The sequence below is a fragment of the Mobula birostris genome, chromosome 7 (assembly GCF_030028105.1).
Source record: "Mobula birostris isolate sMobBir1 chromosome 7, sMobBir1.hap1, whole genome shotgun sequence".
Classification (NCBI taxonomy): Eukaryota; Metazoa; Chordata; class Chondrichthyes; order Myliobatiformes; family Myliobatidae; genus Mobula; species Mobula birostris.
In genome coordinates this window covers 78,614,321-78,635,952 of record NC_092376.1, presented here as the reverse complement: position 1 = coordinate 78,635,952, position 21,632 = coordinate 78,614,321, and the positions used below count along the sequence as shown (strand labels likewise).

Sequence of the window (21,632 nt, the reverse complement as noted above, 5' to 3'; positions counted from 1 at the left end):
TTATGTAAGACAATTATACTGTTTGGTGCATGAAGGTTCCTCATTGTCTTGTGTAGTTTTGTGTTTTATGATGAATGCCTGTTAAGACGTGTGTGTTTATCCACATAGTTTACTGTTGTCTCAAAATGTCAAATTTTTGAGTCTTTAGGTGTTGGTAAATTGCAGGACTGGGAATTTTTTGCTGGGAACGAAGTCTCCAGGCACAGTTCCTTGCCAGGGCATTTAACATGTTGCTATCATTGAACACCTATTGAAATGAATGGCTGATGAAATTCAAGGGTGAACGTGAGCGGATTTTGAATTTTAGAAGAGTTAGTGTGAAACAAAGAAGAAATTAGAAAATTAAAATGAGATTAAATTTTACACCTTCCAAAAAAGGAAATAGTACAGGACAGTGAGTGCAAGTGATTAGGAAACTGAATGTGACCTGAGGTGTAGGCAATAAAGTTTATCACATTCTTCATCTGTGGCAGTGCAAGACTTTCAGGTTGTGACTGCCACATCTGGAGATGGAGCAGAGAAAGGAACTGGTTATTTGAGATGCTGACCAAATTCTGTACTGGATAACTGCTTTTACCCACTTTGCTATTGAAGGCAATACTTTTGTATGAAACTTACTAGTAGTCTTGTACCTCAGTAAGTTGTTCAAATACAGTGTTGATTTTTCAATATGTTTATGCTTAATTCATGTGCATATTTTAATGTTTTTAATTGTCATACTTACAATTTTTATTAGGGAGAGGAAGAGGTAGAGGGAGGTCAAGGTCTGAAGATGACGAAGGTTTAGCAGGTGCCAGACCATCTGCACCAAGCACTTTGTTTGACTTCTTGGAATTGAAGATGAGTTCCTTGACTGTTGAAGGTTTGTATTTGTCTGAAGGAGTACTGGGGACATGGTGGGGGGGTGAGGAATGTTTGAAAAGTTATGGCCCAATATTAAGCTTTGTCACTCTCCACTATTAGTTGCGATCGACTGAATGTTTAAAACTTGATGAATGGTGTTAACCTAATTTTCGGTTGAAAAACTGCTGGTTAACAAAGAGAATAAGACTTTAAATGACAATCTCTCTAAATACTGCAAGTTTTAGAGGCGATCAAATTCTACTCGTCTTCATCTGTGTCCATTTCAGTGTCAGGTTTATTATCTGATTTGTATGAGGTGAAATTTGTTTTCCAGTAACAGTACAGTGCGGAGTGAAAAATTACTATAAATTGCAAAGTTAATAGTGTTTTAAAAAAAATTAGTGAGTTATTGGTCATGGGTTCATGCACCATTCAGAATTCTAATGGTGGAGAGAAAGAAGCTGTTTCTGAATTATTGAATGCGAGTCTGTGTACCTCCCTGGTGGCAGTAACGAGAAGAGGGCTTGTCCCAGATGGTGATGGTCCTTATCGATGGATGCTGCCTTGCTGAGGTACCATCTTCTGAAGATGTCTGTAATGGTGGGGCAAGTTATGTCTGTGACAGTGCTGGCTCGGTCTTGAACCCTCCATGGTGTTTTGCTATCCTATGCATTGGAGCCTCCATACCAATATAATAGGTATTAATCTTCAACCAGTCAGTTCAGTTAAGCACAAAGAATCTATCTACCAATAAGTACCTTTAATTGTCTGAACTAACAAGCACATGAAATTACAAACTGGATATCTGTGTGCACACCCACTAGCTTTCCCTGAACCTCCATGAACAGTCAAAGAATAGAAAAGGTGGTGGTTGTCTATCACATCTAATAATGACAGGAAACCTGTGCAGGAAAATTTTTAAAGTTGTAAGCTATTGCAGTGGGGCATTTCCACTTTCCTAGCCTCAAAAGTCCATGTCCAGTTGCATGAATAGTCGTCAAGGGTCTTCCTTGGTTGCAGTGGATGACCATGACTACTTCTGTACCTTGTCATGCCCTTCACTCTCCATGAAGCATGGCAGAATGACCTTCCTGGCCTTCGGATCTCACTGTAGATCTCATCTGCCCTGTCCGCAGGCATGTCCCTATCTCACTGGGGTATGAGGCCCGCCAGCTGCAGTCACTTGGTTTAGCCTACCTGTCAAGGCAGTTAACAGGCGTGTGGGTGCAGTTGCATGCAAGCAGCTCTCACCTGTGGCTCCAAGTAGATGGAAGAATAATACCCAGGAAAAAGTCTGCACTGGCCAGGTGTTCTTCTTGATAGAACATAGAAATCTACAGCATGTTACAGGCCCTTCAGCCCACAATGTGGTGCTGACCATGTAATCTACTCCAGAAACTGCCTAGAATTACCCTACCGCATAGCCCTCTATTTTTCTAAGTTCCTTGTACCTATCTAAGTGTCTCTTAAAAGACTCTGTAGTATCAGTCTCCACCACCATCGCGGCAGTGCATTCCACGCACCTACCATTTTGTGTGGAAAAACTTGCCCCCTGATATCCCCTCTGTATCTACTTCTAAGCAACTTAAAACTGCCCCTCGTGTTAACCATCCCAGCCATGAGAAGAAGCCTCTGGTTATCTTACGCGATCAATGCCTCTCATAATCTTATACACTGCTATCAGGTCACCTTCATCCTCCATTGCTCCAAGGGGAAAAGGCCAAGTTTACTCAACTTTTTCTGATAAGGCACTCTCTCCAGGCAACATCGTGTAAATCTCCTCTGCACCCTTTCTATACCTTCCACATCCTTCCTGTAGTGAGGTGACCAGAACGGAGCGCAGTACTCCATGTGGGGTCTGACCAGGGTCCTATATACCTCTGTTACCTCTGGGCTCTTAAACTCACTCCCACAGTTTATGAAGGCCAATGCACCGTATGTCTTCTTAACCACAGAGTCAACCTGTGCAGCAGCTTTAAGTGTCCTATGGACTCAGATCCCAAGATCCCTCTGAACCTCCACACTGCCAAGAGTCTTACCATTAATACTATATTCTGCCATTATGTTTGACCTACCAAAATGAGCCACCTCGCACTTACCTGGCTTGAACTCCATCTGCCACTTCTCAGCCCAGTTCTGCATCCTAACAATGTCCCGCTGTAATCTCTGACAACCCTCTGGACTATCCGCAACATCCCCAACCTTTGTGTCATCAGCAAACTTACTAACCCACCCTTCTACTTCCAGGTCATTTATAAAAATCACTAAGGGTTGGGGGAGGGGTCCCAAAACAGACCTTCACTGGAACCACTGGTCGCCAACCTCCATGTGGAATACAAACCATCTACAACTACCCTTTGCCTCCGTGGGCAAGCTAATTCTGGATCTACAAAGCAAGCTCTTCTTCGATCCTATGCCTCTTTCTGAATGAGCCTTGCATGGGGAACCTTATCAAATGCCTTCCTAAAATCCATATACACTATGCCTTTTGTTACATCCTCAAAGAATTCAGTCAGTCTCGCAAGGCAGGACCTGCCCTTGACGAAGCCATGCTGACTATCCCTAATCAGATTGCCTCTCCAAATGCTCATAAATCCTGCCTCTCACGATCTTTTCCAACAACTTGCCTATCACTGAAGTAAAGTCTATAATTTTCTGATTTATCACTACTCCCTTTTTTGAATAAGAGATCAACATTATCAACCCTCCAGTCCTCTGGTGCTTCTCCCGTCCCTATAGATGGTGCAAAGGTCATCACCAGAGGTCCAGCAATCTCCTCTCTTGCTTCCCACAGTAGCCTGCGGTATACCTCGTCCAGTCCTGGTGACTTATTGAACTTAATGCTTTTCAGAAGCTCCAGCACATCCTCTCTCTTAATGTCTATACGATCAAGTGTTTCAGTTTATTATAAGTCATCCCCACCATTGCCAAGGTCCTTTTCCCTGTTGAATTCTGAAACAATGTAATACTGATGCTGTTGTAATCTCCACATTTCTGATGTGGGGCCATCCACTTCTGTGATGATTGGTCTCCACAAAGTTGTTGCTACCTGTGCTCCAGAAATAGTCCATTCCAATTCTTTTCCTTATCCAATTAACTCTTTCAATTGTAACTGTTTCAATTGTATTGGCTCAAGTTCATCTGACTGACCTGTGTAAGCTTCTCGTTGAATGTGGCCCAAGGCTGCAAGCAGTATTGTTTTATGACTTGTTCCTCTAGCCTTGTGCCCTGGATATTCCTTTTGTTCTTTCCAACACTGACTGGTTCAAGCCAGTCCATCCGAGTTAGCCAAGCACTGGGCCCAGAAAGAACACGGGTTGTTCCTTCTGCAAGTCTGCCATTTTACTAATAAAAACTTCTTGTCTGAGAGTGGTCTCAGGTTTAGCACATCAGCAGAAAGCATTGTGTTCGGGTTCAATTGCTGATTAACCTTCTCTGAGCAAGAACCAGTTCACAGAATGGTGGATGCAAGGACGGTCTCATAAGATGGCTGCCTCCATACCTGTAGCCGCATGGCAAGAGCACAGACTTCTACTTTGTCTGCTTCCACTGCCATTACCTCATTCCTGCTTGCTTATTTGATTGTAGTTCTTTCTGGCCAACACCAGGCTACGATGCAAACTGTTAATGCTTTCCACAGTACAGGTGTCCCCCGCTTTCCGAACGTTCTCTTTACGACATTTCGCTTTTATGAAAGACCTACATTAGTACCTGTTTTTGTTAACCGAAAGAGGATTTTTGCTTTTACGAGAAAGATGCTCACTTTAAACTTGTGTTTACCCCGAGAAAGACTACCATGACCATGAAGCCTTGCGCGGGCAGGTGTGTGCGAGTGCGTGAACGTGCGAATGCGTGTATGTGCTGATTTTTTTTTTGACAGATCGATTTTTAGCTCAAACTTTCCGATTCTGTTAAATGAAACTACACTGTACATACATTATTTCTACTTTATATAGGCTGTGTATTTATCATATCATTCCTGCTTTTACTATATGTTAGCATTATTTTAGGTTTTATGTGCTACTTGGTATGATTTGGTAGGTTATTTTTTGGGTCTGGGAACGCTCAAAAAATTTCCCCATGTAAATTAATGGTAATTGCTTCGCTTTACGCCATTTCGGTTTACGAACGGTTTCATAGGAACACTGTACATTCGGATAGCGGGGGAAACCTGTACATCTCTAGAAATTTGTGGGACTCTGGATCATTCTATTGGGCCCAGGATAGATCGTTTGAAAGGTTGATGTTCAGCAACTTGAAGTTGCTCACCCTTTCCAATGTGCAAGTCAAATCCGGATAAAGTCACTCAGAGACCGTATAAGTACGAACTCTGTATTCAAAGCACCCGGGGCTTACTGAGTCGCTCAAACAGGAACAGTCTGTGACTGTTCCTGCCCGGTCCACCAACTAACTCACAATTCCCCTTACAGAATGGATATAGTCATTCAGATACCCCCACACAAGACAGGCTGGAGCCAAACTTATCTACTACATGACAGTCCCGAAAGACAAATGACAGAATAGGCATAATGGCTCACATACACAAAACAGACTGGAGCTGTTTTGTCTCTGTGCATGACCGCACAAGGACAAGAACCCTGAAAAAAAACTATCTGGCTAACTTCGAGAAGAAATATTGCTTAGTACATCTGTTGATCATCAGCAGTTTCGTTCAGAAAAACAGCCTGATATGTTTAACTGACCGTGTTAACCCTTTACATACTTTATCAGCACTTCTGACCCTTCAGTGGGGACTGATGTGTGTTCTCCAACTTCCTCTTCCTGAAGTCTACAATGAGTTCGTTGGTCTTGCTGACATTGAGTTCCAAGTTTGTTGTGACACCTCTCAACCAGCCGAATTATCTCACCCTTGTATGCCTCCTTGTCACATGAAATTTTATCAGGAACAGTGGTGGTGTTGTTCTCTGTGTCTCCTAATAAAGTTTTGGCTTTTTCTAATATGTTTAAAAGTTGTTGATATCCAAACTCATTCTTTCTTGAAAAGTCTCTCATCGTTTGTGATCCTTTTTAACCTTGTTAAGGTAACATGCCACACACACAAAAAATGCTGGTGAATGCAGCAGGCCAGGCAGCATCTATAGGAAGAGGTACAGTCGATGTTTCGGGCCGAGACCCTTTGTCAGGACGAACTGAAAAAAGAGATAGTAAGAGATTTGAAAGGGGGAGAGGGAGATTGGAAATGATAGGAGAAGACAGAAGTGGGAGGGATGGAGCTAAGAGCTGGAAAGTTGATTGGCAGAAGGGATGCAAGGCTGAAGAAGGGAGAGGATCATGGGACGGGAGGCCTAGGGAGAAAGAAAGTGAGGGGAAGCACAGAGGTTGGGCAAGGAGTTATAGTGAGAGGGACAGAGGGATAAAAGAGAGGGGAAAAAAAGGGAAAAGAAAAAAATAATAAAATAAATAAGGGATTAGATTAGATTATGACGACACGCAGTCCTCTTTTATTGTCATTTAGTAATGCATGCATTAAGAAATGATACAATTTATTCCTCCAGAAACACAAGACAAACCAAGACTAAAAAAAAACTGACAAGAACCACATAGTAGTAGTGGTAGTAGTAGTCATACTTTATTAATCCTGGGGGAAATTGGTTTTCGTTACAGTTGCTCCATAAATAATATATAGTAATAGAACCATAAATAGTTAAATAGTAATATGTAAATTATGCCAGTAAATTATGAAATAAGTCCAGGACCAGCCTATTGGCTCAGGGTGTCTGACCCTCCAAGGGAGGAGTTGTAAAGTTTGATGGCCACAGGCAGGAATGACTTCCTATGATGCTCAGTGCTGCATCTCGGTGGAATGAGTCTCTGGCTGAATGTATTCCTGTGCCCACCCAGTACATTATGTAGTGGATGGGAGACATTGTCCAACATGGTCAGTTATAACATATAGTTACAACAGTGCAAAGCAATACCGTAATTTGATGAAGAACAGACCATGGGCATGTTAAAAGAAGTCTCAAAGTCTCTCGAAAGTCCCATCATCTCACGCAGACGGTTGAAGGGAGAAACTCCCTTCTATGAGCTTCCAGCGCCGCAAACTTGCCGATGCAGCATCCTGGAAGCACCCCGACCACAGTCCGACACTGAGTCTATCCGAAAACTTCGCACCTCCGACACCGAGCACCATCTTTGCCGAGTGCTTTGACCTCGGCCCTGGCAACAGGCAATAGGCACAGCTGAGGATTTGGGGCCTTCCCTTCCGGAGATTCTTGACTGCACAGAAGCAGCGGCAGCGAAGCAGGCACTTCAGATGTTCCTCCGTGCTTCTCCACGTCTGTCTTCATCAAATCAGGATTGTGCATGGCAAACTACTTCACAAATACAATATCATTCGGAGCGGCTGCGTCGCGCCATCATCTCATCTTCCCCTCTCCTCCCCACGATGGGGTACGAAGGGGAGGTGGGGCATTAACGGAAGTTAGAGAAGTCAGTGTTCATGCCATCAGGTTGGAGGCTACCCAGACGGAATATAAGGTGTTCTTCCTCCAACCTGAGTGTGGCTTCATCTTGACGGTAGAGCAGGCCATTGATAAACATATCAGAATGGGAATGGGATGTGGAATTAAAACGTGTGGCCACTGGGAGATGCTGCTTTCTCTGGCGGACAGAGCATAGGAGTTCAGCGAAACCATCTCCCAGCCTGCAACGGGTCTCGCCAATATATAGAAGGCCGCATTGGGAGCACCGGACGCAGTATATCACCCCAGCCGACTCACAGGTGAAATGTCGCCTCACCTGGAAGGACTGTCTGGAGTCCTGAATGGTGGTGAGGGAGGAAGTGTAGCACTTGTTCCGCTTACAAGGATAAGTGCTGGGAGGGAGATCGGTGGGAAGGGATGGGGGGGACAAATGGACAAGGGAGTCGCGTAGGGAGCGATCCTTGCGGAAAGCAGAAAGATGTGCTTAGTGGTGGGATCCTGCTGGAGGTTGCGGAAGTTATGGAGAATTATATGTTGGACCCGGAGGCTGGTGGGGTGGTAGGTGAGGACAAGGGGAACCCTATTCTTAGTGGGATGGCGGGAGGATGGGGTGAGAGCAGTTGTCTCCCTTCTCCAGCCTCGTATCACTTCTCCAGCCTCGTATCACTTCTGCCAATCAACTTTCCAGCTCTTAGCTCCACCCCTCCCCCTCCTGTCTTCTCCTATCAGTTCCTCGTATTTTAAATATTGGAAAGCTGGTGAGAGTTGGAATACTGAATTTTGAGCCTTCCATTGCCATATTGTTACTGCTTTACGTTGCTGCAGAAATCAGTCACGTGTTTTCAGCAGTTAAGTGCTTGTCATTGAAGGGAAAAGTTTAATTATATGAGCTTGGGTGGGCATGAAAGTGCGCAATGTTTAAAGATGATGTAAGGGATCTATAGAATAGAATGTTGTGGTTGAAAAGAGGTGGAGCAAATACTATTCCAATGTGCATGTCAGCACAGTTGACCCAGCTAAATTTCTATCTCAATCTCTTTATACATAAAATATGTGTAATTTTATTACCTCCATCTCATAGTTTTGGCAATGGATGGAGGAAAAGAGTCTTAAAACCCTGCAGATGTTGTGAATCGTGTTTATCCACATTGATTGTTTATACAGTGTTAATATGAACGAAGGTTAAAAAGTGTGCTTCAGTTATGCTCTGCTGTCTATTTTTGTAGAGTCAAAACTGGAACCTCCACACCATTCGGGTGCTGATAAAGATATTGCTGTGAAGGGCTATCAGCAGAAGAATACACCCTGGAATAATGATCGACTGCAGAAACATGACAGACCACCTCGTTTTCAAAGGGAGAATATATTGGCAAGGCAAGCCTCTGAGAACTGTGGGCCGCCAAAGGGCAGAGGTCCCGATAGACAGACCTCTTCAGGATGCAGTAACTGGACAGATGATGGAAGAAGAGGTGGCAGGCATTATGCAGCGCAAGGACAACAAGTCGTTCACTTGGATAATGAAACAACTCGAAAGAGTAAGGGAGATAACACAACAAGTAAATTTGGAGATGGTCCAAATTCAATGGAATTCAAAGGCGGCCTGAGTCAAAAAGATAAACTGGAAAACAATACTCAACAAAGAGCAAAATTTGAAAACCAGCGACATAATTATAGTATTTACAATGAGCAGAAAGCCATGGAACTTTCGCAAATAATAGGTAGTGGAATCTCTAGAAATGTGAATAATGAAAAGGACTTCAATTTTCACATTGATGACAAGTACAGTGCGCAGATTATTGGTGCATATAATACATCGAATGGCCAAATAGATCCCTTTCTGAGAAAAAGAACAGGACCTATAAAATCCACAGAATCTGTCCAGTCAAAGCTTGCTGAATATTCAAGCAATAATGGAATTTATGATTCAGTGTCAAAGAAAAGAACTGGACCAATTAAGCGGGAAAGAACATGGGGAAAGCCTTATGAAATGGAGAACTCTGCTTCTGTACTGTCAACTAAAACACTGAGTGATTGGAGACCAGGAGATCATTGTCTAGCTCTCTACTGGGAAGATAACAAGGTAGGATTGGTTGGCATGATGTTTGCTTAATTGATATAGTTTGTTGTTTTTTTCAGATATAAATGTTTTCTGCTTCTCTTAGTGAAGAGTACAAAGAAATGGAAACGTACCCATTCTGGGTGCTCAGTATCATAATAAGCATTCCCTTAGTCAAAAATAGCATAATTAAATACATGCAAAAAAAGTCAATTTTTTATTTCTGCCAAGTTGTTCCACCACAGACCAGAGTAGTTCAAAGTTCAAATTAATTTTTTTTATATCAGTGTGCATACATGTCACCACATACAACCATGCAATTGTTTTTCCTGTGGGCATACTTAGCAAATCTATAGAACAGTAACTGTAAACAGGATCAATGAACAACAAACTGTGCAAATGCAAATATAAATAAATGGCAATCAATAAGAGCATGAAATAAAATAACAAGATGAAGTGAGACTGATTGTTTGTGGAAAACACCTGAAATAGAATGAGTGTAGTTTGTTCGAGAGGCTGATGGCTGAGCCGGGAGTAACTGTTCTTGAACCTGGTGGTGAGTCCTGAGGCTCTTGTATTTTCTACCTGTTGGCAGCAGTGAGAAAAGAGCATGCCCTGGGTAGTGAGGATCTTTGATGATGGATGCTGCTTTCCTACAGCAACGTTTCAGTTAGATGTGCTCAATGATTGGGAGGATATTACCTGTGATGTACTGGGCTGAATCCACTACTTTCTGAGGATTTTCCACTCAAAAGCATTGGTGTTCCCATGCCAGGCCGTAATGCAGCTAGTCAGCACACCTTTTACCATACACCTATTGAAGTTTGCCCAGGCTTTGATGACATGCTGAATCTCCACAGACTCCTGAGGAAGTAGAGATGCTGTCATGCTTAATTTTTTTGGGGCTCTGAGTCGTCATGTTGCATTAAACTTTGGTCAAGCCATATTTGGAGTATTCTGTCTACTTTTGGTCTAGTTTCCACCTTCTCTAAAGCTGTCCGTTAACAGGAAGGCTTTGGAAAAGGTGTAAGAGTGGTCACCAGGATGCTGCCTGGATTGGAAGGTATCAGAAAGGTTAGTCAAACTTGAATTGTTTTATATTGTGTGGGAAACTGAGAAAAGAAACATAAATAAAGGTCTTTTTTCCAAGATAATGATGTCAAATACGCAATGGTGTAGTTTTAAGCTGAGAATGGGTAAATGTAAAGGAGATGTGTGGGATCAGATTTTTTTTTTGATGGCAGTAGTGTAAGCAGGAATGACAAGTTTGAGGCAATTACATGAACATGCAGGAAATGGAGAGATATGGATTATGTGCAAGTAGGTGGTTTTAGTTTAATTTGGCATCAACATCATTGGCCAAAGGTCTTAATCCTCAGCTGTATTTTTCAAGTCTATAGTTTTGCACCTAGTTTGCTTTTTACATCAGTCTAACTAAACTTTGGTTATTTCCACGTCTCTCAGAAGGACAGTGATAATTTATTTTTATCAAGAGCCTTAAGAAACAATTTTCTCATTGTTCTATCCTGTTTGGTTAATCTGGCTTCACATCATGTTAGTTTTTGACGGAACATAAATTCTCTCCTATTGTTAATGAAACCTCCATGAATTTGTTTTTCCTCTGAAAGCTGGGCATAAATATATACATTAGCTAGAAGTAGGTCTGCCCAAAATGTGATTTACTGATGCTTTTATTAATGGTCACAGTTCTGAAACAACATTGTTTCACAAAGTGTGGCATTTGAGAAACAGCTGAGAATTGTATCATTTTTGTTCATGAATGGAAGGTGTAACCTCTTCCTCTATCTCCTGCATGTTTGTTTATCAGTTTATCCTCTTTCCCCTTCATTCAGTGGTTCAGATGCACTCAATATATTGTAGGACTCTATGACAAAATATTGCATGTGAAGCAGAGTAAGATGCATGAAAGGTGAAGAGTTTTACCTAAACACATTGTTTGTAATTTCCCTTCTAAGAGAGACAAAAGCTTAGATGAAGTAACTTTAGTAGCTTAATTATTGAAGAGCAAACTAGGTGCTTTCAGAAACCCTTTTAGTTTGAAGAGTAGTACTAACAAACAATATACACATATTTAACTTGTGCAGTGCTTGATCATTGAAAGTATTCATTTTTACTTAAAATGTGGAGCCTTTAACTCTCTCTAATACCTCTGGATGGCCAAGACATACAATGAATTGTTGTTGGTGCGTGGCCAAATGGTTAAGGCGTCGGTCTAGTGATCTGAAGGTCGCTGGTTCAAGCCTCAGCTGAGGCAACATGTTGTGTCCTTGAGCAAGGCTTTTAACCACACATTGCTCTGCGATGACACCAGTGCCAGGCTGTATCGGCCCTCGTGCCCTTCCCTTGGACAACATTGGTGGCGTGGAGAGGGGAGACTTGCAGCATGGGCAACTGCTGGTCTTCCGTACAACCTTGCCCAGGCCTGCGCCCTGGAAACTTTCCAAGGTGCAAATCCATGGTCTCACGAGACTAGTGGATGGCAATAATATGAATTATTGAACTGTGTTTCTAATGTGTTTAAATGTACTGATCACTTATAATTTGCGAGGTTTGAATTTCTGAAAGTTCAAAGTTAATATATTAAGGTACACGTGTGTCACTGTATACAACCCTGAGATCTATTCTCTTGTGGGTGTGCTCAATAAATCCATAATAGAATAAATGAAAAAGACTGCATCAAATTGAGTGTTCAATCAGTGTGCAAAAGAGACAAACTGTAAAGCAAAAAGAAATAAATAATAAGCAACAGATATTGAGAACTTGAGATGAAGAGTCCGTGAAAGTGAGTCGTCCGTATGTTCCCATGTGGGGACATTTCAATGATGTGAAATTATCCTCTTTGGTTTGGGCTCATCCTTTGCAACAGGATATTAATTGACTAAGTAGGTTAGAACTTGGAATCAGAGGATGTTGTTTTAAGTGGGTGGGGAACATACCGGTGCAATTCAGCACTGTTATCATAGAGAGCACCCTCAGATCAGCCATTCTGGTGCAACATCCTCATCACGATATGCAAGCAAACTGTTGGGTCAGCAGGAAAAAAAAATCATTGACTACAGAATACCATCACTGCAGGACTTGTGTATGTCCAGGGCAAAGAAGTGGGCAGGAAAAATCTTTGCAGATATTACCCACCTAACAATCTGCTTTTTCCAAAAGTTCCCTTCTGGAAAGCTCTATAGGGCTATTAAAACAAAAGCGTAATGCCATTTAAAAAAAAACCATTCCTGTTATGCCCTCATACCCCGTTATCTGTTATCTCAGTCGCTGCACTGTAAACATTTTAAACTAATTTTTATAATGTTTACATTGTAAATGGGTGCTGCCATTTATGTAGATTTTATTCCATATCTGGACTTAATTTATGTATATATTTATATACAGTGGATTTTGGTTCATTTAGGACATTGGTTAATCGGGGCAGCTGCTTATTCGGGCCAACTCTTAAAGAACAAAAACTAATTGGAAAAAAATGGCCAAAATTCCCTTTTTTCGGGATACTCTGTGTACTTAATTGGGGCAGGAGACTGTTGCCATTTTCTAACTAGTGTCAGTTGTGCAGCTGTTCTGCACTGCTTCGTGCTTAGAGCGAATAGCTTTTAAACTCTGTCAGTTATCTGTGTTTGTGTTTTAAAAGCAGTGCATTTTGTCATTGATAGTTGGTGAGAAATAGGCAGTTAGACAATTCACTGTGGTTTCAGCATTCAGGGTTGGAGATTTCAGAAACAACCAGGATTGAAAATGAAACTATTTTACTACTTCAAGTTGGGAACTATGAAGTACTTGAAGATACCTGCAATCATCTTGAATGTTGCAATGAAAATGAAGATTTGGAGGATGCAATCATCAGAAGCATTATGAAGGCAGTCCATCATCTACACTGATTTTGTTTATTTACAGTCAATCAAAAGAACATGGCAGCATACACTGGACAAATTGCTCCATCAATAACGATTAGGAACTAGTTTTATAGTACTGCAGTGGTATTGTTAGTGTTCTGATTTGTTCTGTATTTGGTTTAAATACATAATTTGTTAGTCATTTAAACTTATTTGTCTTTTTCGTTCTTTTTTTAAACTGTTCCATGAAACTTTGGATAATTGGGGCAACCACTAAACTGGGCCAAAATGAGCTAGTGTTAAGCAAGTTAACTGGAATACACTGTCTATGTAAATACTCATGGAAAATAAAGTTAATTTTTGAGTTCCTTGAGATACTTAAAAGTGAGGTGCAGGAATTTTTTGTCATACTGGGTAGAATATTGTAGTATTAAGGTATTCAAAGAGGTGGCAAATGCACTTTGCAAAATTGAAGACTGGAACATCGGTACGGCAGAGAAGGTCAGACCTTGAATACTTCAACCATAATGGATGGGCTTGAAGGTCTAGGTGGCCTGTTCAATATTTTTTGGAGTTCTTGTGCATTTGTATTTTGAGGTAAATAGTATTGATCTCAGATCGATCTGAAGATCCCAGTGTGATCCGATTTGGGTTACCATTCTATATTTTTATTAAAGTTGGGGCCTAAAGAGCAACATAGAAGTCTGAAATGCTTTGTAATGCTGTGTGTATGCTGCACTACTACACTGTTGTTTAGCCAAAATTTCATTTTTATTGATCTTTTTCCCTTTTTTAGTTTTATCGTGCCATCATCAAGGCACTTCATCCTTCAGGAGTGACAGCAGTTGTTGTGTTCAGCGGCTATGGAAACTATGAGGAAGTACTTCTAAGTAATATTAAACCACTTCAGGAGGAATTCTGGGTGGGTACACCTTTCATTCTTTATGTATTCTGTATTTACTGGTGTGATTTTCTTTTTCCCCCCTCTGGTGCTCTGTTATCCATAGAATTGAGTTTTGTTTTGATTTTAAGTGGACATCTTGTAATTCATTTTGGGTTTTCAAAATTGCGATCTCAATTAAAATAAATTACTGTTACATGAGGCCTGAGTATGGATGCTAGCAAATTATAAACAATTCTATGTTCACGACCTCTGTTAATCTCTGTTATTGGTAGAAAAGTACTGTTGGCTTTTTAAAAAATAAAAACGTTTATTGCCTTTTCATGCCATTATTCATTTGGACCATTCATGATCTATCTTTGGCATGTATAGGATCCTTGTTATAGATTTGCTCCTTCTCATTGCAATGTTCCTTTAATCCCTTATCACCTTTTGGCTTTGAAGTAACAAAATAATAATTGTTTCTGGTGCTACACACATACAGTAATAGATAATACTTTTTAAAAACAACAAAGGCAGAAGAATGCCATAAGGATAACTTTTGAGGTTGGTGCAGTGGGTGTGTTAGAGTAAACTTTAGGAGGTATAACTTGAGTGGGATGAGAAGGAAGGTCAATCTCAACAAAGGAAAATGAAAGAAAATAAGCAATGAATCAACTGAGATAATTGGAAAAGGCAAATAATGAAGAGCATGATTTTTATTCTCGAATGGCATTTTTAGTTTGTTTCCTTTGTAAATGCAATATCTTTTGGGCCCAGATTTGCATTGGCCATATTATACTTATGGAAATTGATTATTGGAACCCTTCTGCGCCTCTTTCATTCAAGTGATCTGAATATACGGTGCTAATTTAGGTGCAAGCTTTGACTGGCTCCATTGGTTTTCTTCTTGCCACTGAGTGAGCCGCTGGTATTCCATGATGATCACTGAGCTGCTCTTGATTTACTGAGCAAGTGCTATACTATGTTACTCCTTTTTGGGAGATGTTTAAGTACTTGGACTATGATGAAGTCTACTTTTCCTCATCACTGAAGATATTAAACTTCTGGATCCCAATTTTAGAACTTGTATTTCATCTTAATCAGTGGATTTTATTTTTGCATTCTAAGACATGGCTTCGCATAAACAATGTTTGTCCTATTTTCATCTTTTTATCTATTATTTGATAAATTCTTTTTACCATGTTTGAGCACAGTGTATTGATAATCTAAGAGAATAACTACATGACCAATTCTCATCTCTGTAAAAGGTTGAAGGGAAGCAATCTTGACCTTTAGACTTTTTGATCCTTGAAATTGTTTTGTAACTTTTTGCTTTTATCAAAATTGATGTTAATGGTAAAGAAAGCTGGGAAGAAGCAGAAACTATAGTCCAAGAAGAGTGTTTCTGATGGTGCTGGTCCCAGACCCTGTAATTTTTTGACTGTGAAGGGAATCGCGATGAACAGTACATTTTTGCTAATACTACTGAGTGACAATTTGAGTAGGATTTACATTATTAATAAACAAAAACATTCTTACTGATTTAACAATTGAACTTCTGTAGTTTCTCATAAGAAACAAGTACTGACATGCTTAAATTTTGCTGACGCTGACAAAGGCCACTGAGAGGATACCTTTTCATTAATTACAGATGAGCTTCAAAATCTGAGCTGCAGCAGTAGAGCTTGTACAATTTACAAGTGTATTTATTTATCAGTGTTGCAGCTGTGGATTAGATGGAAGGTACCCCTATGTCTTAATGTTACAGCATTCGAAATTCCAGAACTGCTTGTTCCAGGCAGGTCATCTGAGAAGTGGCTCATTTGATTCAAATTATTCCCTCTTCAAACTTGGTTCATGAATTGAAACAATGAAGTGCAACAGAACTTGCAACTTCACACCTATTTGCCCTTGAGTTTCTGGAGATATAACAATTTGTTTTTGGCATCTGCATATACAAAGCACGTATAAATGTCTTAATAATAAATTTATTTAAACTTTTGTCAAAACTCTACTTGTGCCAAAGTGACTGAGTTGTGCTGTGATCTCCTGTTTTGCATAGCAGAAGAATTTAACGTGAAGGAAAGTGTAGGGATTCTTTGTTTTTGAGAAGGCAGTCAAGAGGAGTAGCTGGAGGAAGGAAAGAAAGAAAAAGACCCTCTGCAGTGTCTATCATAACTTTAAGAAACGTGCTTTAAAGTGTGATCACTGCTTTAAGATGGATAAATAATCTTATCAATAAAATTCTTCATTGCATTGTTTGTAAGCCAAGTCTGATTCCTCCTGTACACAAACCAAAAATTGGACACTTTGATTTTGGAAAGTCATCACTAAAGTCTTTATTTTCATAGAAGATGATTTACTTCCCCCAGAGAAGGATGTGGTAACATTGCAACAGGAGGACACAATTACATAAATGACTATTTTTCCCGTCTTTATAGTGAATCTCTTTGAAGTGCAGCATTGGAAGCATGTTTGGAAATAACTGCAAGGCCTTGTGCACCAGTCCCCTTGCAGTAAATTCCAACATTATTTGCCTTCCTAATTGCTTGCTATAACTATCAACTTTTGCTTTGTTGATAGGGACACCCATTTACCTCTGAATACAAACTTCTTTACCATTTAAAAAAAATGTTATTTTAGCAGAGACTTTTACTGTTCATGAGTGGGAATTGCATTTATGCTTATTAGTCTTAATAATATACTAAAAGTTGCATGTTTCTATGGTGCTTTAATTGAGCAAAATAAGACTTTTAATTGGGGAAGCCCAGGACTTTGAAAAGCTTTACCTCCACTAATCAAATCTCTCTGGAAACAAAAGTTCTCATCCTCTTAAACTGTTAACATTTTAAATCTTACCCCCATGAACAGCTTACTGTCTTGAGTCTGAAAGCTTTCATTTTCTCTTTGGCATGTGAGTATTGGCTGATTTAAAATAAATTAATAATTCTTAGGTTAAAGAAAAACAACTGTCCACATTAGCAAGCAGCCACTGAATAAATATTTCTCAATTTGAGAAATATTCCGTGGTTATTTACTTATATTAACAAACATTTGTGCATCGCTATACAGTGCCTTGAAAAAGTATTCAGCCCCCACAACTATTTTCACATTTTACTGTCTCATTTTCTAAATTTAAAATATACTGAAGTAGGACTTTTTGAGTTAACTATAAAACATTGTGCAATGTGTTAAATCTAAAGAATTCCAAAATCTGTCAACAGTTTACTAAAAATTAAAAGCCAAAATTGAGGCTAAAACAGTATTCATGCCCTTTGTGATTAACATGCAAAATTTCCCCAGGTGCAATATATGTATTACTAACTCACCCAATTTGTTGATGCAGAAAATTGGAGGATCACCTTTTTTCAATAAATTCATAAGAATAAGTGCTCCCTTTGTCTGTCAGGTTCCAACACTATGGTAGATACTCAACAGACCAAACCACAATGAAGACAAAAGAACAATCAAGGCAAGTCAGGGAAATGATAATAGAGAAGTCCAAATCTGGTGAAGGATACAGCACCATCTCAAAGGGACTGAACATAGCTTGGAGCTCAGTGTAGTCCACTATATTAAAAAAAAATGTAAAAAATTTGAAACTACCATCACACTGCCTTGGTCAAGCCGTCTTCTAAACTTTGTCAGAGAAGAATGGCAGTTGTAAGAGAGGCTACTGTGATGTTATCATCACTCTAAGTGAGCTGCAGAAGTCAGTAGCTACAACTGGAGATGAAGTTCATGGATCCACAATCTCTAATGCCTTGTACAAAAAGGGTATTTATGGAGGAGTGGCAAGGAAGAAACCCTGGCAAAAAAAAAAAGATTTTTGCCCATAAAGCCTTTGCAAGGCACACTTAGATGATACAGTGAAGATGTGGAAGAGGGTCTTGTTTTTGGATGAGACTAAATCTAATACTACGCATTATCCAGGTAACACCATCCCTGCTTTAAAGTATGGTGAAGGTAGCATCATGCTGTTGGGATGCTTTTCAGCAGCAGGGATGGGAAATCCGGGATTCCCATGCTGCTAAATACAGAGATCATGGATAAAAACCTGCTAGCCTCTGCCAGAAAGCTTAACCTGGGAATGAAGCTTGTCTTTCACCAGGACAGCCCATAGCATATTGCCAGGGCAACCATGGAGTGGCCTCAAATGAAAAAAATTGGATGTCCTTGAGGGGTCCAGTCAGAGTCCTGATCTTGACCTGATTGAAACTCTCTGGCAAACTCTTAAGCTGTCCACTGCTGCTCCCCAACTAACCTGGCACAGCTTGAGCAATTTTTCAAGGAGAAATGGGTAAATCTTGCTCTATCACATTGTGCAAAGTTAATAGAGACTTATCCAAAAAAGACCACTGGCTGCAAAAGGTGGTTCAACTCAGTACTGAGCAAAGAGGGAGGAATACCTTTGAACTGCTGACATTTCAGTTTTTGATTTTTTTTTTTTTGTTTTTCATACTTTACAATTTTCCCTGTTTTTTGGGCTCTACTCTGAAAAAGGATCATGTGACTCAAATAAAAATTCTCAGTTAAATTGATCCAAATGCCCAGTTGTAATAATCAGTTGTGGGAGCAAGGGATGGGGGCTGAATACTTTTTCAAGGCACTGCATGTCAAGGCTGATTTTTTAAAAAAAAAATACTTGTATGTATTTTACTTCATGCAAAGTTTTTTTTTGGATATATTCTCCCAAATTTGGTGCCTGTTACTGATTTTTCATTTTTGTGTGAGCCTTAATGATGTAGATTGCCAGCCTGGTTGATTATAGGCAATTAACATTGGGATTGATCCTGTCCTTGACATGTATCAATCCTCATGAATTACACTGTGGAACACTTGAGGGGGATTCAAATTTATTTTTAAATTGCCCTTAAATTTTATAAGACATCCACTGTGCATCAATGTTACGTTATTTTTCAATCTGAGAAAAAAATGGGACTTGACTATCATAATATTAAATAATAATGTTATAAATACTTAGACCAGGTGTAATCTGTGATATATTTTCATCAAAACTGGTAAAATGTAAAGCAAAATAAAGGCTTTATCTGCAGGGAAGAGGAAAAGGGAGGAGTAAACAAAGGGTAAGTTCTTTAATGGAGTGAAGACATCATAGATCTCTTCAGAATCAGATTTATTACCATTGACATATGCTGTGAAATTTGTTCTGTGGCAACAGTACAGTGCAAGACACAAATCACCAGAAGTTACAAAAAAGTAGTTCAGAAGAGGAACAGTTAAGGGTTAAGATAGTTATCACGGACCTTCAGAAATCTGCTGGTGGAGAGGAAGATGATGTGGGTGTTCGGACTCCTATACTACCTCTCCAGTGGCATTAATGAGAAGAGGTCATGTCACAGATGGTGAGAGTCTTGAATAGTATATGAGGCAGCACCTTTTTGAAGACGTCCTTGATGGTGGGAAAGGTTGTGTTTGTGATGGAGCTAGCTGAGCCTGCAACCCTCTGTAGCCTCTGGATGCTAGTCACTGATGCATCCATCCCAAGCAGAGATGCAACCAGTTAGAAACACCACTGTACATCTGTAGATATTTGTTTGTCTTTGGTGACATAAAAAGAAAACTATGCAAGATGAAAGAAGTGGCATAAAATTTAAATCTCGTGTAAGTGCAATAGAATCATTATCAAAAACTACCAAATGAATTCTGTGTATCTGAACTAAAAATGCTGCAAATGGCAATTATTTGAAATGATTCAACTTGATACTGAATACAGAGGAAGTAATATGTCACTTTGGAAGGTATGGCGCTGATCCTTGAGCTTAATTTTATTTTTCGCTGGTACATTAGGAGACTGGAGGTGGGAGGGTTGGAATGGACGAAGGATTGCATTAGAAGCTTTGAGTCAGATGTGTGGACTGAGTGACCGCGTTATCCAAAGTAGTCACCAATCAAATCCATTGTGAACAGGCAGGTCCCTGTACTGATTTGGAATTAGAAGGAAAGCCTTGAGAAATTCTATCTAGTGGGAAGAGAGCTGTTAAAAAAGCATTTACTGCATCTTCCAATGTTTCAATGGGAGTAGACAGGTCTCCCAGGGGTAATGGAGAAGCTAACTGGTCTGCCGGAGAGAAAGTCATCTATTAAATACTGAGGGGATTAAAGTAAATGGCTGGTGGCATCTTGTTGCTGATCATTGGATGCAGTAGCCACTGGGTTGAAGGTGTGTGTTTGTGGTGATGGGGGGTGGTGAGTTTGGAAATACAATGGAAACATGGGTGTAGAGGATAGTAATGTGTTGCAGAACTTGGGAGACTGGAATTATTTTAGTAAGTGAAGTGATAGGAAATGTTTGCATAGGTAAGAATTTATTTTCATATGCTGTCATGTCTTAAATCATTTACTGTGTACAGGTTTAAAATACTGAAATGGTACAGGATGATCTGGCATTCATAAGCCTTAGGCATTCACTTCTTATAAGGGCCAACACATTACACAAAAGATGAAATTGCACTAACGATAGTTGCCAGGCAGGAAAAATTGTCACTTTGAGCAAAAGTTTAGATTAGCTGAAGTTGTTCCTTTGGAATGGGGAATGGTTCGAAGAAGCTCAAGTGAAGTGCATAAGATAGAGGGACCCAGATGAAGTAGGAAGGTCCTGTTTACCCAGATTGATCAAAAAGCATGGCATAGAATTTGTGTAATTTGTACATGGATGGAGGGCAGATGTGGCAGCAGGAGTGGTGCACAAGGGTTGTGCAAAGTAGGAACTTTAGCTTACAAACTCAGAGCAGAAACCCACAAAGCATTTCTTTCAGAGGAGTATTTGGACTTGGTAGGGACATAGACCAATACTGAAAGAAAGGTTCTTTTGATAAGTGCTGAAGTGATAGACCATAATAGCCTCCTTGTGTGTCATCAACTTTCCATGAATAATTTGAGTAAAGAACCAAAAACAAATTCTTCAGATGCTTTAGATCTGAAATAAGAACATAATACTCAGCAAGTCTGGTGTGAGAAGTCATTACTCCAAATATTTGTTTCTCCCTCCAGCAAGTTGTTTGACAAGCTGAGTAGCTTGAGCATCTTACATTTTATTTATCCTTGCATCTGTGATTTCACCAGGTAAATGCATGATCATGTTATTAACTGTGGTGCCTCAGACCATGAACATGTAATTAATTGTTGTGTCTCATACCATTGTTTTTGTTTTGTATAGCTGAAAATACAATGCACATTATATATTCTGTGACAGTGGTGTGGTAATGCATTATTAAAAGTTGCCTTGTGAAAAATCATGTTCCTGATTCAAGAAAACAATATAATGGGTTAACAGTTCTTTTCATAAAGAATTAGAAGTAATCTCTTAACTAAATTGATAAGATGAGAGGTGGTGGTAGATGAATGCTCACTATTGCATATCAGAACTTCTGTAACTATTAGTGCCATGTTCAAGTTGCATTAAAAGCTTTTGAGCGATAATGAACAAGAGAAAATCTGCAGATGCTGGAAATCCAAGCAAGACAAAATGCTGGAAGAACTCAGCAGGCTAGGCAGCATCTATGGGGGAAAAAAGTACAGTC

The 21,632-nt window shown here is 39.9% G+C and overlaps 1 protein-coding gene across 3 annotated transcripts in view; it reads left to right on the top strand.

Moving 5' to 3' along the window:
* Positions 1 to 21,632, top strand: part of tdrd3 (tudor domain containing 3) — a 106,867-nt gene that overhangs the window by 72,384 nt on the left and 12,851 nt on the right. For all 3 annotated transcript variants that reach the window (XR_011886598.1, XM_072263479.1, XM_072263480.1), the window contains exons 10-12: positions 737 to 862; positions 8,516 to 9,369; positions 14,002 to 14,127. Coding sequence is in view for 2 of the 3 variants with exons in the window: in XM_072263479.1 (XP_072119580.1) it covers positions 737 to 862; positions 8,516 to 9,369; positions 14,002 to 14,127 (1,106 nt within the window). In the remaining variant the exon portion in view is untranslated. The remainder of the gene's footprint in view (positions 1 to 736; positions 863 to 8,515; positions 9,370 to 14,001; positions 14,128 to 21,632) is intronic.